The following is a 15,833-nucleotide window of genomic DNA, read 5'->3' on the forward strand; positions in this document are numbered from 1 at the left end:
AGGGTCCAAGAAAGGTCCTCGGAGATGTGGACGCCCAGGAACTTGAAGCTGGACACCACCTCAGTCCCATTGATGTAAATGGGGGTGAGGTTGCAGCCTTTGGCTCTCCTGTAGTCCACAATGAGCTCCTTGGAGCTCATTTACATGCACATCAGTATTCATTCAGGGTGTTTCATTAACCGTCTATGGTTAATTGTGGTTAATTGTTAGGTAGAGCTCAGACGGTAATTGTGCTGATTGTGATACAGCGCCACAGAGGAGTAATACCGCACTACGCTTGTAATGATGTCCATAGGACATCTACAAATTGTGCAAAATGCTGCTGCCAGTGTTTTAACTAGAACCAGGAAGAGAGTATGCGTTAGGCTACGCCTGTTTTAAAGTTCCTACGCATTTAATTTTAGAATTGATCCTAAGATTCTTTTATTGGTCTTTACGGACTTCCCCCTGATTACATTAAGGATCTGCTCACTAAATATGCCCCTGGCAGAACCCCCGATACACAGGGCCTTCTCTTTTAGTTTTACCTGTATGCAAGGCAAAGACTTAAAGACGAGATGAAATGAAAAATGCCTTTTTAACCCTTTTAGATCACATCCCCGGTCATACTGTGCACCTATTTAACAATATATGCCAAAAAAAATACCAAAAATCAATTTCATTGTATTCTTATATCAAAATTCAATCATGTTTTCTTCCTGTAAAACAAAATATGCCGTGTGCTTACGTAAGCATGCCCGTAACTAATTTCAACCAATAATATCATGACATCCACCCATCAATCAATCTTCAACTTTTAGCGCACAGAGCTAAGAGGCTAAGATTCATTAGTTAGCTAGCTAGCAACAGCATGGTACTTCGGTGTGTCTTCGGGTGTTATGACACACCCACTTTTCAACAATTCAAATCAAATTCCTCCCAACATTATGTCCCGCCTGTCTTTCCTGTTTCACTCGGAAATACGTCACGATACGGAAGTTAGATACTCTCGAAATGCCGTTTCATCTCGACTTTAAGAGGAGGCTTCTTTCAGTTCCTATGGCGTCTGGGACAGTCCCTCTGGATCTGAGGGCAGCTCTGACAGTGGACATATTTACACACAAGCCTAAGAAGTAGCTTTTTTAGCCTTGCTTTTTCTTAGAACTGTTATTTGGCTTATCTTGCTTTCATTTTGTCTTATCTTATTTTCGTTTTATCTTATTTCCTCTTTTACTCTAAGTCGCTCTCACACTTTATTTGATCACTTGCAGTATTTTTATCTGTATTTTGTTTTATCTGTTTTTTTAACTTTTATTTTATTCTTTATTTTTGTATGTATCATAACTATATTATATTTTATTAATTTTAATGTGAAGCACATTGCATTTGCGCATGTGCTGTATAAATAAAGCTCGATTGATTGAAGCTTGATTGAAAATACAACAATTCATTAAAATAACATACACTTGGAAAAAAGACAATGTACTGTATATTTCATGTTTTCATTTGGGGGTTAGGGAAAACCACAGTTTGGCTGTCTGTGGGTTTAACAGGTAGTGAAAACCTTTGTTATTGCTAGGATTAGGGTTTTCAGCTTTGCACAGCGTTAACTCCATTTTTCAATTTCTATTCTTTTTTTTCTTTTTTTTTCCACAGTGTCTATCCTGGCCAGTTATGGAGTGGTGTTGGCTTCAGACTGGATGACAGGGTCTACAGGGAGAGCAGGGTCACACAGCTTCTAAAGCAGCAGTGGGCTTTTACCAGTCTGACTGGCAGCGACAGCCCACTTGCTGCTCAGCCGACCTCCTTCTCCTCCTCCATCCCTCCATCCATCTATACTTTTTCTTGGTCCTCCACCTTTTCCCACCCCCCCTCCTCCCTCCCTCCTTCCCTCCCTCCCTCCCTTCCTTCTTCCCCCCATCCTTCTCCCCCCCCTCTTTCCCCTTCTCCTCTCTCCTTCGTCTTCCTTCCTTGTCTCCCCTCTTTCTTTCTCTCTCCTTCTGTTTCTTCTGTACTCCAGCCTTCCTTCCTTGTGCCAGAGCTCCCTCTCTCGCCTTTGAGTTTCTGTGACCCTTTTGCTTGTCTCCTGCTGTGTCCAGTATGAGCTGGCTGAGCAGGCTGAACCCGCGGGGTCCCGGGAGTCGGTCCAGTCGGGGCGCTGCCCCCCCCAGTCCCTGCACTGCCGACCCAGAGACCTGCCTCATGGTGTTTGAGAACCACTGGAGACAGGTGAGATAGACATGCACCTTAGGCTCACACCTTAGCCAAGCTTTCTTCTTGTTTCTCTTTTTTTTTAATTTATTTATTTCTTTTAAGAAAATGTACTACTTCAACCACGTTTTGTGTTGATAATGAGAAAGGGGACACATGACACACTTGTTGCCATAATGACTAGCTGGCACTATCAGCAAACAGTACCTATGTGTAACTCTTAAAGGAGAAATCCTCCCTAAAACATTTTTAATGCTGTTAACAAGGCAACAGCTAACATATTGCCCCCTAGATGCAGCCACCCTTTGGGCCAATCAGTGCAACTCTAAAAAAGCCGGAATTGAGCAAAAATCCGATCAGTGACATACAGACATGCATTTCATTGTCCATTTTGTTTGTTTTGGCACCTCAGCTGTCCTGGTTAGGGATCCTTCTATGAATGGCCCGCCCAAGGTTTCTTCCTTTTTTTTCCCCCTGTGTAAGGTGTTGTCTCGTCTTCACTGGGTTTAAGTGTGGTGGTGCTGGGTAGGCTAGGCTCAGCTAGGTAGCTTAGGAAGACCTGTTGTGTCTTTCCAACATGCTATTTTGTGTTTTGTGCCTTGCTCTTTTCTTCCTGTTTTGTTTTGTTGCATACTGTATTGCTTCTTTTTGTTTTGTGATCGATTGTTGATTAGTTGGATGTAGGTAAGCTTTTTCTCTGTAAAATCCTTTCAGACATGCTAGTGATGATGGTATGAAGCGTGCATTTCCATACAAAAATAATGTTAAAAAGTGACTACAGTCTGGTTGTAGTCCAATATGGGACCAACTGCGCAAGCGCAACATTTCTGGCCAGCAACCTGCTCGGCCATCGACGGTCCTTATTCCAAGTTGTGCTTGCGAGGAAAGCTAATGTCACTAGGGGTGGGTGGTAAAACGGTTGAGCCGGTACACCGGGAGAAATCTGTGCCGCGGTAGAGAATGGACTCTACCGTTTCTACCGGTAGAACGCTATTTTATTGTCTTTTAATGTAAAAATACTTATTTTCATATTCACAAATGTAACACAGAAAGCTAGCGAACTGTGCCCTGCCATTAAAAGATAATAAATTAGCTTGTGGAGAAAGACATGTCAAAAAGTCGGCCCATTATTGGCTAATGAAAAACGTGCTTACTGCAGCGTTACTTCCGATGTAAACAAACGCATGCTTTCCGAAGGAGGTGCGTGGTGAAATGGAGGGCAGCTCCCATTCCCGATGTAAACAAAGAAGAAGAATTAGTTTGAAAGAAGGGTGCTTCGTCCATCATCTGGACATGGTTTGGATTTAAAAAGTCAGACCTTGGCCAGGTCTGTCTTGCAAAAGAGATTTTTAATCTCAATGAGACTTACCTGGTTAAATAAAGCTTAAATGGAAATCAGAAAACTATTATCTGCAAGCAGTGTCGAGCGACAGTTATTGCCGGCGGTGGTAATACGAGCAACTTGTTTTATCACCTCAAAACAAAACATGTCCACGAGTATGAGGATAGTATTAGGATGCGTGCAGACACAAGCGGGCCCCCCACAAGTGGCGCTAAACGCAAAACCACGACACAGACATCGCTAGCAGAGTCATTTTCCGGTGGCTTGCTGTATGACGAAAAGAGCAAGCGGTGGATGGACATTACACATTCCTAACTAAGTACCTATGTAAGGACATGGTTCCTATACAATATATCTTTATATAATTCTTTTCCTGGCATGTTGAAGTTTGATGTTTTTGTTATATACAATGGCAGCTATTTGAAGTATTGGAATATTTGAAATTTAAATTTTTATGTTTGATTTATTTTATTTGAAAATATATATTTGTATTGTTCAGAACCTATTTTGGAAAAAAGTTTGCATATAAGGTGCTATTTATCTTTAATACAGTGCAGTTTCGCACAATAAAACATTCATAAACACTTCACTTCAATGTAAATTTTGTCATAATATACAGAAGATTACAGAATACTAAAGGAACAGCACAGTAGAAAACTCATAGCACTGGCAATAAATTGCACCATCCCAGAGTGTTGTACTGCTCCTAAATCAATTTTTTATTATTTAAAAAACAACCAAAAAACAAATATACCGTGATATACACCGTTACTGTCCAAAATTCTAAATATACAGTGATATAAATGTTTGGCCATACCGCCCACCCCTAAATGTCACCCTAGGGTTTTTTCATGTTTCAGCCTATTTATTAAATCACTTATAGTTGACATTACTAGTACCGACCATTTTCCAAATCACACCGTGGGTTTTTAGATTGATGAATGCGTTTGTCCTACCCTCTAGGTAGCCACTGGTTTCAGTTAATTTCAGTATGGTATGAAAATGAACTTGCATAGACTTGAAACTTGCTTGAGATAGGTAATCCATCACAGTGAACATTTAGTCGCCTATATTTTTTTGTCAAAGTTACGTTATCGTCGGGTTGAGAGCGGAGACCTTTTGAGTGCTTTGAAAACTTGGTGGTGCATTCAAGTATACTCAGAGATCTGGAACTTCAGAGGCAGCTACCAAAATGCAACCTTTTTAATGCAAGAAAACACTAAATTCACATCATCATTTTGCGACGTTTGCTTGTTGTTTCTTTTCTGGGTTTGATTTTCTGACAACATAGCTTATGATTTTGTGTATTTGCAGTGCAAATTTGACCTGAAAGACTGGACTTAGTTTTTTTTTTTAAATAATAGATTATATTCTATAATAGATTATTTGAATATTCTAAATAGTATTTGATAGAATATTTGATTATGAAAATAATCGTTAGTTGCAGCCCTAGTTGCTTGTGTCTCTGTTGCATGTGTTACATTTCATCCAGTCGGAAGGAGGCTTCAAGGGTATACCATGCCAATTTGTTTGTCTACATTGTCAATAATGTCCAGTACAACCTAGTCGTCAGATAAAATTTAATCTCCATGTAACTAGGCTGCAGCATGGTGTAAAACGTAAGAGCGCTGCCAGTCGCCTTTTGCAATGCAAGTTCAAAGACCATACATGTCATTTTTTTTTGCTCATGTTGAGCGTTTAGCACGGAATGAAAATAGACATGTGCCTTAAGCCTAAAGGCTGAATAAATAAGATAAATGCTTAATTTTTAATTTGATTTATTTCATGTTCATACAGGCCAATCATTGATATTACTTATATTTGTTCTTGGTGATATTTATTTTATCCTTTATTTAAAAGCACTCCTGAAAATTTTTTTTTGATTTGCCCAACTTAATTTCCCCAATGATTGTGTATCTTGCTGTGAAAATGTAAACGCAAAACATGTTTGAAAATGTAAACTTCATAAACAAGTTAATGAAACTGCAAATGCAAAACATGTTTACATGTTTATAAACAAGTTTGGTTGAAGCTAATCTTGACTCTGTCGTATTGAAAATGAGTGATTTTACTTCTAAAATAAATCAATAAATACCTAGTTCAAGTAGATAATGACTGAATTTTCATTTTTGGGTGAACTATTCCTTTAATGGTGTAACCAGTTAGGGCTCAGAGTGGCATTAAAATGTCTTAAAAGTGGCATTAAAAAGGCCTTAAAAACCATTAACTTCAATTTGCTGATACCTGCACATACCCTGTTTTAGAGCTACATCCACTCTCTCTAGTTTACCACATTACTACATATGGATATAACCAAGATACCACTTTTGCATCATCAAACAATGCACATACTGCTAAAACATATTATCCATAAAAGACTCCATGAAATGGCATCTTTACTTACTTGATATGATGTATTTCCTGTTGAAACAGGATGTTGCGACGGGACATAACACAGTGAGGGATCATTCAAAAGTCTAAACCAATGGAATATCAGCCAGGGAGAGAAAGGCGGCTTTATTTGACGGGAAGGGTAGAGGGGTGGGATTGTTCAAAAATCTGTGATAGCTTTATTGAAATTTATATTTACGCCGACTGGTGCAGCATGAGGTCACCATTAAAGATACTCTGTTTTTCAGGAAGTAAAGGAAATGGGAGTTCATTTCACGGGGACTTTAAATAGTGGATGGCACTCTAACACAGTCTGGTTTTCAGATGGGCAAAATCATTACTTTTTGGCATGGGTTTTAGTGGGAGGGTTGACAGCAAAGGGCAGTGTGTATTGTTTGCCTACTTTGACAGGTTTCAAAGATGGATTTTCATATTTACAGCTATGTAGAATTGTGTCAGTTAAAGAGCCCTCTATCATCTGCCTGCATTCTCTCTGCCCGCCATTGAAAAATCAATACTCGATGCTTTTGACCCTACCAGTGCTGCTAGCTACACTGATGCACTCTCTCTCTCTCCATGCAATGTGATATTATAGATTTTTGAGAGGGGTGGGGGGAGTGGATGCACTTGTCAGTTAGCTTTAAGTGCATAATGAGAAGATGAGTAACGTTTTGTTTGTGTGCATGTGTACAAAGATGTGCTGGCTTTGTGCAACATTCGTCACATGGCTTCCCACCTTAGGACAGCAGTGTTTTCCAGTGGGCTCTGGCTTGCAGCCAGTACCATTTACCACACACTGCAAGTTGCTAGATTACAAACAAGCAGATCTCTATCTACACAAGCTGACCACAAACTAGCAAATTCATCATCACTGTAGTCATGCTGGCTCACAGAGCTATCAGTAAACACTATGAAACACCTGCTGTTGAGTTGCACAAGCCCAGCTCATCTTGCAGGAACATCATATACTTTTCCTTTTTAGAACTGAATGAAAATTGAATGAAATGCCTGTAGCAGGTTCTAAGTTTTTCCAGCTACTTGCAGTAGGAGAGCCAAAGTTGTTACACATTTAAACTAAATGAATAAGAACTGATCACCCCACAAACCTCCACCCGCACTCTCAGATCTACCAACAGCTTGCTCCTCCGGGCCCCCAGTACCAAGCTCCGCACCATGGGGGATCGGGCCTTCTGCTCAGCTGCACCGCGCTTGTGGAACAGCCTTCCTAACCATCTAAGGGCAGTGCAGACCCTGGACTCTTTTAAGACAGGCCTAAAAACCTTTTTATTCAGGAAGGCTTTTTCGTGTTAACTTTTGTTAGCGATCTCTTTTTTCTTTGTTTTCATTTTTTATGTTTTTAACTCTGTAGCACTTTGAGATTCACTATGAATGAAAAGTGCTATACAAATAAAATGCATTATTATTATTATTATTAAAATGCATAGGGATGAGACAATATGCTTATCTCACAATATGATTCGATGCGAGATGTGGGGTTCATGATTCAATACTACCATGATACGATTTAATAAGTAAAAGTTCAATGACGACAAAGTCTGACTGTGCAGAACTATGTTTATTTCTGAGCCACAAATCTTTCTAGCAATGGCATTGGCTGCTAGAATGGAAACAACAATTTAAAAATGTCATTACCAAGTGCAAATAATATAATTTCGATGGAGAGTTTGTGAAATGTGATGGGCAAGCCATCTCATTTGTGATTATCAAAATTCATTTTTCTGCCCCACGATACATATGGTCACATTTTTGTATTGCGATATATTGAATTTCGATATATATCATCCCGTCACTAAAAATGCACTCGTCCTCTTCCTTATTTAGGTGTCCTGGGTGTTGGAGCAGCGTGAGCCTTCGTCCTCCAGTGACGACCTGACGGCAGTGAGGAACCACACCGACCAGATGCTGTGTCTGCTGGCAGAAGAACGGCCTGCCGAGGGCTCAGAGGGCAGCGCCAACATGCCACCCATGGGCCCCATACTGGAGCTGGTGGTCACTGAGAACATTCTAGAGTGCTTGGTCCAGTGGCACCTCCGCCGCGGCCTGGACCCAGACAGCCAGGGGGCGCTGCTCAAGCTGTTTGAGATGCTGATCGGCCAGTCCCAGCAGCCTCTGCTGCAGCACACAGCCATCCTCCAGCCCCTACTGGGGCTGCTGGGAGCTTGCGCCGACCCGCAGCTCGGCTGCCCCTCAGCCCTGGAGAACAGTCTGGTACTGCTGCTCAACCAGGTACACCCATTCCACATACTTACCTACAGTCTACATAGGTCCCTACTGTCCACATACGTAGCTACAATCCATTGTACATTCTTCCCTACTGTCTGCATACTTACCTACAGTCTACACACTTTTCCTACTTACATAGCTGGCCCCAAAATTTTAAAATAAATGAAAGAAGAAAAAAAAAAAGTATAAAATCTTGAGATCTAGAGAGCTGCAGTTTTTAGGACATGTCGGCTAAAGTGAGATAAATCTTTTGTACACTGGTACCTACCACCAATTCTGAAGTTGCCCCCCCCACACGAGAACCCCTGCCAGGCCAAAAAAATATTTTTTTTAATGCCAAAAATAACGCCAAATATCCATTCATTCGGAAATTAATAATCATTTGCGTTTGGGAGCCTCTGTGCGGCGCTGTTCTGAAACGTGAGTCAACCTCTGTGTCGTTGCCTGGGAAACTCTTGACGCGATGCGAGTGCCACTGCTATCACACTGTGTCCTAAACGCCGGGTTCAGACCGCATGCGGAAGCGCCGGGAAGCGCCGGGCAGCGCAGCCAGTTTCCTTTCGGCGCCCATGTTAACTGATTGACTGTTCAGACCGCCTGCGCTGCGGCGGGGAGCTCCGTGGCCGGCTCGCGATCTGGAGTGCCAGTTTCGGCGTCTGGTCTATTTTCTCCGCATCGCATGCCGCGCCACGCATTTCACAGGAAAACACCATAGAAAACACTATAGATGGTCATATCTCCGTTATATCACCGCAGAAGCACAGATCAACTTACCAGGGTCTTCACTGTTGTTGTTGATGAATCCATCTGTACTAATGCAAGTTTTAAATGCAACACGTAGGATGATGGTCTCTCTGGTTTTGAATTATCACTCGCCTTTTGAAAATTAAACAAGGATTTAGGTAGAGAGAGAGAGAGAGAGAGAGAGAGAGAGAGAGAGAGAGAGAGAGAGAGAGAGAGAGAGAGAGAGAGAGAGAGAGAGAGAGAGAGAGAGAGAGAGAGAGAGAGAGAGAGAGAGAGAGAGAGAGAGAGAGAGAGAGAGAGAGAGAGAGAGAGAGAGAGAGAGAGAGAGAGAGAGAGAGAGAGAGAGAGAGAGAGAGAGAGAGAGAGAGAGAGAGAGAGAGAGAGAGAGAGAGCTTTCCTAACTATTGCCTGATCAAAAGTCATGACTCTTGCTGAGAAAACAAACCAATAAACGTGACAGCTTTGATATGAGGGAGTTTGTGAAGAAAGGGAGAAATTAAGAAGATGGAAGACATAATGTTAATGTTTGCAAAGGTCATAGGTTACACAGCTTATTTTTATGCAATAAATGCAGCTTATTAAGTCATCCTCTCCTTGTGATCACTTTGTTTTAAGTCTTGAATATACCAAGCGAACAAAAATTTGAACGTAAATATAAATTGCAGACTGCCTGCTGCGCCATCTGATGGAAGCTGACCGCGCAAATATGCCATCCCGTGCGCCTCGTCTGTTTAGGGTTTTTTCGGTGCGTACCACCAGGCCTGAAAAAGATTCTAGGGGAAACACTAGAACCTATTTTGGAGAAGATTACAGAACACTAAAGGAACCGCACAGTAGAAAACTCATAGCACTGGCAATAAATTGTACCATCCCAGGGTGTTGTACTGCTCCTAAATCATTTTTTATTTTTTAAAAACACAAACAAACCAAAAAATAAATATACCGTGATATATACTGTTACCGTCCAAAATTCTAAATATACCGTGATATACATTTTTGGCCATGCCGCCCACCCCTAATTCCAACCAAACCCTACACCTACTGATTTCACTGATTAGTTGCTTGTCTTTAGTTGAAGGTGTGCTTTTTAGTGAAATGAGCTGGTGTAGTCTAGGTTTTATTTTTTTCAAATGTTTAGTTTTTATTTAGTTTCAGCTCTAGTTTTAGTATTTTTGGTAGGGGTATAATGGTAGAAGTTCAGAGGTATTTTGCATATGTTTGCAACAGGTATTGTGTAATACAAATAATCCTTTTTTTTTTTTTTTTTTTAAACATTTATTTAGATTAATTTTTCAATGCGTCCTCAAGTAAAAGTTGGGACCACTTGGTTTCATGCTGCACAAATGAAATGCACCAGCAGACTCGACAGCGATCTGAATTCTGACCATTTAGCTCAAAATAATCTCAAACAGGACACAAGATGCTGTTGGCAACGCTGGCGGGAGGGTATACTACGAAGAGATTAGTGGGTTAGCAAGCTAACTTTGGGCCTAACCCTGGCTTTTCAGTCTCATGACGGTGGCTCACTTCATAGTGGGGTTTATCACCATGGTAACCCATGCTGCAAAAAGGCTGCATCCACACCAGTCAGCTCTCTGGAAAAATGACATCGCCACTCCTAGAGGATCCCATGGCCTCTTTTTGAATAAGCTTTATTGCAACAATTTCGTCTCCATAACCCGATATGAACAAAAACATTGCATTAAAATGTAAGACACAAGTAATTGAATTAACAGATAGAACAGACTGGCAACAGTGTTTAGAGACTGGCAGAACCACTTTGCTTTCCATGATGATTTATTAGATCATATATAATACATGTTTGTAGTATTTCCAGACAGTTGCCCACTCTGGCTATAAAAGAGGGCTTCTATTAAATAGCAGGTAGCTTACATTAGTTGACTGTAGTTATCAGTAATGATTGAAATTTACTGTTGCATATTCAGTGCGCTGAAATTCTTTCATGTGATTCCAGAGACTAATTGAGGCAATATATTGCCTCTCTATTCCCATCACTGCAGCCCTGGGGAACATGAGACCAACTTTGTGAATGGAAAAATCTTTTCACAGCCTCAGTGTGGCGACACAATACTTTATCAATGAAAATATATGGGAGAATATGGGACCTTTTAATAATGTGCCAGTGATAAGCCTATTTATTTACGCAATTTACTATCTGCAATTTCCCACCGACAATCTGTTTTAGTTTTCTTTACTGTTGTTTTTTTAACATCTAATTTAAGTCTTAGTTTTAGTTTACCATAATAACTTAGCTTGGAATGAAAACCTGCATACTCTTGGCCCTCCATGGCAGATGATATCCCCTGATATACCATGTTTTATGCTCTGTGTGAACTCCTACCAGGTGTGTGTGTCCATGGCCCGGCAGCCGGTGGTTTTGGAGATGTTTTTCCGGGCGGCACCAGCCCAGCAGGGCCCCACCAACCTGTTGATCTTCTCCCTCCTGGTGCCATTCATTCACCGGGACGGAGCCATCGGGCAGCAGGCCCGCGATGCCCTGCTGCTGGTCATGGCCACCTCAGCCAGCCACGAGGCCGTGGCGCGCCACATCGCCGAAAACTCCTACTTCTGCCCGGTTAGTGTGTGTGTGTTTGTGTTTTTATTTATTTTAGGTTCCAGTGCAGATTGTAGCTCTAAAACTGCTCCAAATCTTTGGATACAAAAACAGTAATACTAAATGTCGGGCCAAAATTAGGAAAAATGTCTCTTCTGCAATGATAATGGTAGGTAGTAGTATTGGCTTGGGCCAATATTCAACATTATCGAGTATTGCGATATTTCCTGCAATATCGATTATTGCGGGATTAACCCCTCCCGGCCATGTTGCTTAGATCACAACTGTAGAAGCTTTTAAATTTATAAACCTATAATCTACTAGTGGTAGGATAGTAAAAAAACAAAAATAATCATCTTGAAGTGAAAAATCTATCTAATTCAAGTGGGTTCCCTTTACATTACGTCATTTAGCAGACGTTTTTATCCAAAGCGATTCTTTTCCACAATCAGCCCGTTTTCCTGGAAATAGCAGGGATGTGCAAATTATACCAAATGGCCATTGTTTCCTCCAATACTTGAATAGTAAGATCAAATTTCTAGGCTGTTAATAGTAAATAGTAAGTAAATAATTCTAAAATATTTGTAGCCTATCACAAGTCGAGTGCGTGCGTAAAACCGCTTTCCAACAAGGATTAAATGGACTGAGCTCAGTATGTATATGTATTTGACATTAAGCAAATCTCATTCATACTGTTTATTTCCTCTTATTTTATTCTATATAATACTGTAAGTGTAAGAGGAAACGTGAGACAAGTGTGTGCGTAAAAACACATTCCCAGAATCCCATGCAGTAAATTCGATGATTGAATAATTCTGTAATTTTTTTTAAATGCGTTTTACTTTGCTGTTGTCAATCATTTACCTGCTTAGTTCTTTTTGGTGTTTTGCTTACTAAAGCGCTTTTGGTGTTGTACCTGTAGTATGTTATATAATGAAGTTACGCCTACATTTTTCCCCTGTGTGTACTGTCATATTTTAGAAATAAAAACACAGACACTGGTTTGGTTGTGTTGTTTTATTCTAAAGATAAAGTTTTACAGCATGATGTTTTATTTCCATTGTACGTTAGGTTATTACATTGCTGTGGATGCATACTGTAATGCTGTGCACTCTATTGGCACCTTTGCTTGACTGAAGGGGATTCAAGGTCCAGCCTTTCTAGTGTGTGTGTGCAATAGGCTTGGGCGATATTATCAAATATCGCCATATTTCCTGAATATTGCGATATGATTGGCTGGCCATTCTGGAAGGCCCACCCTCCTCTTAGCGCTGATTGGTCGATTTCAGACAGTCCACTGTCTACATAGACACTGGAGCAAAATCTGACTGTCTCGTACAAGGGGGCGTGTTTTATAGTTGGTGACTGTGGGGAAATGGCATAGTAATATGATTCCATTTTTTTACTGTGATTACTTCACACCTCCAAGTACCAAAATCACCAGAAATACTCAAAATCACCAGAAATACTAAGTATTGCCACATCCTAGGATACCCCCCCTATAAAAAAAGATATTCAGCCTTGTCATAGAGTAGAAAATGTGACTCTGGACTGCAGTACAGTGATGACAATCCACTGTGACAGTCACATATACAGAGCAGCCATAGAGAGTGACAACTATAGACAGTTTGAATCATAGATGTTATTGTGAGTGGAGGTAATTTATTTGTCTACTGCAAATTCCTAACTCTGCTTCACAAAACTGGCAATTTAGCCAGACAGGAGCATAATGCTGGTTAATAATAGCCTTGTTGGCAAGTGAAAAAATCATTGCTTACCACTGCGCTACCAGATTCTGTTAGGAATGATGGCTTTTCACTTTTCCTATTTTTCTTTTCTTTTTTTTTTTTTCATTGTGAAATTGTTCATAAATTAATTCCTGCCTCCATTAGGAGAAAGTATATTTTTAGTCTCACACTCCTCCCGCCTAGTTGGTCCTGCCAGCAAACGCAGACAATCTGCAATAAAAAAAATGCAAGGCTGTTCTGTGTTTTTGAACATTTATCTTTACTGGTCTGTCTTTTCTTACTGCTTTCCTCCATTGTTGTTGTTGCTGTGACTTCCACAGTAAATGGTACACGCCCCAAACGCCCCCAGTATCATTGAAAAGCTAATTTCCATCAAACGGGGGATTTGGGCATGAACACACAGGGTCACAGACAGAATCAGACTGATAATGTATAGTAGGCTATATCTCTTATATTTATTTATTGGTATTTTGATGTTGAAAAAGTTGCATTTTGTAATGTTAACGGTTACAGCTATGATCAGCAATGCACGCATATACTGTAATTTTAAATCTAAAGTTTAGCTGTAGTTGCCCATCAGTTTATTGACTTTGAGTCCTGGAGGAGTTTAGCACAGAATACGCTCTTAGTATATTCACAGATGAGAGAGTGTGCCTCATGATGACTGCTAAATGTGTTGGTGAGGGGGTATAGAATCCAGTTTAGCTGTGGTGAAAGCCGGAGTTATAACAGACAGTTGTAAATGTGTGAACATGATCCACGCGCAATGTTGGGATGATATAGTGCAATTTCTAATTTGACAATCTTAGCTTGCTTTCAACACTATTCTTTAGCAAGAGGTGTGTGTGTTTGTTTGGCGAAGGGGAAGGAAATGAGTGTGTACTCTGACAGATATGCAGGTCATTCAGCCCTATGTACTTCCTATCAGCTCCGCCTATAAGACTTTCCATGAGCAACTTCTCTCCAAACTTTCTGTCCTTTTTGCAGGAGTCAGACAGACATGTCAGTCATTTTTCTTGGCCATTTTCTGAACTAGCAAGCTAACATATTATCCGTCAGTCTGTCATCTTGTTTCTTGTGTTTTTTTATTTATTTGTTTTGCTTCCACTTATGTCGCTAATTGGCTAACGTAGGCTGAATGCAGACAAACAGTGACACACAGTGAATATAAATGTGGTGTTACATGGATGTTTATTAGAACTGTTAACAATAGACCTGTCTAAGATTATTGCTCACGTGATCTGATGGTGATATATAGATACATACATACATAGTTTGATATACTGGCATTCCATTTAAAAGGAAGGTGGAAACAATGCTGGCTTGGGCGTCCTGCACTCCCCTCTACTTTTGTAGTGACGATTTTTGACCTGAAGATGTCACGGTTAATTACTGTATCCATTTCTCAGCCAAGGTGGCCGACAGTTCTTGCTAAGGCAGCCTGCCTTGCTATACGGCGCTGCAGGAAACTGCATAGTGGTGCAGAAGCTGTCAGACAGGACACTGCATTATCCATTGCTTCACTATATCCTTTTTTGTGTTTATTTTACAGCTGTTAGTGCGGCAAGTGTGATGGAAATCTTCCATCAAATTATAAAAATTAGAACGGTAATACAAGGATCCACTCCAAATATGGGATTGCATACATAAATGGTGATGCAGCCTAATGTTGGATGGTGCAAAATTGAGAATTAGTCATGCGGTTCCATGAGAAACAAAGTTGAAATTGCTTGGCTCGTCAAAAGGCAAATCTTTACAATTTAGCTTGAGATGCACAATATCTGAAGAACATATGGATATGCATTTCATGAGAATAACCTTAAAACATAGCTGATATGTTACCTTAAAACACTTAATTAAAAAGATTCCATTAAAATATAATACAGAGGTATGTTGTAAGATTTTATCGATTTTTAAGATTCAATTTAATAAGAGTATAGTGATATATGCAGTGTAACTGTGAGAAGCTCTATTTTGGGATAATGAGGTCAGTGGTCAAATTATCACATTACCTGCCAAGTTTGTAGTATTTGTATTGAGTATTTGCCATATGGCCAAATTTGTTTATGAGGGTAAATAATTATGAAAACACCATCAGAAATTGGATTCTGGCATTAATATTACTTGGATCCCTGAAAAGATATTCAATTCTAGAGGTGCCACGAGACATGTCCCTACCACTTCTAAAATCAAATCGACACCATTGTCAGCAACAGTTACCATCAGGTTTTTAGTTATCAGTTAACATTGTTTTAGCTATCTGTGTAGATGTTGAGGATATTTTAGACCATTAGGCTTGTTTGTTTACCCTTTAAATTAAGTTCCCTCAGTGAATTCTGGCCACTTACACCACTGGATATATGGTTCATTTATGGATGACATTCAAGTCCAGTTCTTGAAGTTTCAGGTCAAATATAAATCACCCTCCCATCATAGTTTGGGAAAATACAAAATTTGAAATATTTCAGTTCTTCCTATTCAATTTCTCCATTGTCTTCCATGGTAAAAATGGAAAAAGTAAAAATGGAACTGAAACTTCACCTTCTATATTTTCAATCATAACTATTGGAAAGGGATGATTTATGTTCTTTTAAAATTC

General features: G+C 40.1%; 1 protein-coding gene across 1 annotated transcript in view; it reads left to right on the plus strand.

Moving 5' to 3' along the window:
- Positions 1–2,076: 2,076 nt before the first annotated feature.
- Positions 2,077–15,833, plus strand: part of fhip1b (FHF complex subunit HOOK interacting protein 1B) — a 33,683-nt gene continuing 19,926 nt past the window's right edge. The window contains exons 1-3 of the mRNA XM_071907648.2: positions 2,077–2,208; positions 7,766–8,170; positions 11,277–11,507. Coding sequence (XP_071763749.1) covers positions 2,080–2,208; positions 7,766–8,170; positions 11,277–11,507 — 765 coding nt within the window. The 5' untranslated portion in view covers positions 2,077–2,079. The remainder of the gene's footprint in view (positions 2,209–7,765; positions 8,171–11,276; positions 11,508–15,833) is intronic.

The sequence above is a fragment of the Centroberyx gerrardi genome, chromosome 10, assembly GCF_048128805.1.
Source record: "Centroberyx gerrardi isolate f3 chromosome 10, fCenGer3.hap1.cur.20231027, whole genome shotgun sequence".
Lineage (NCBI taxonomy): Eukaryota > Metazoa > Chordata > Actinopteri > Beryciformes > Berycidae > Centroberyx > Centroberyx gerrardi.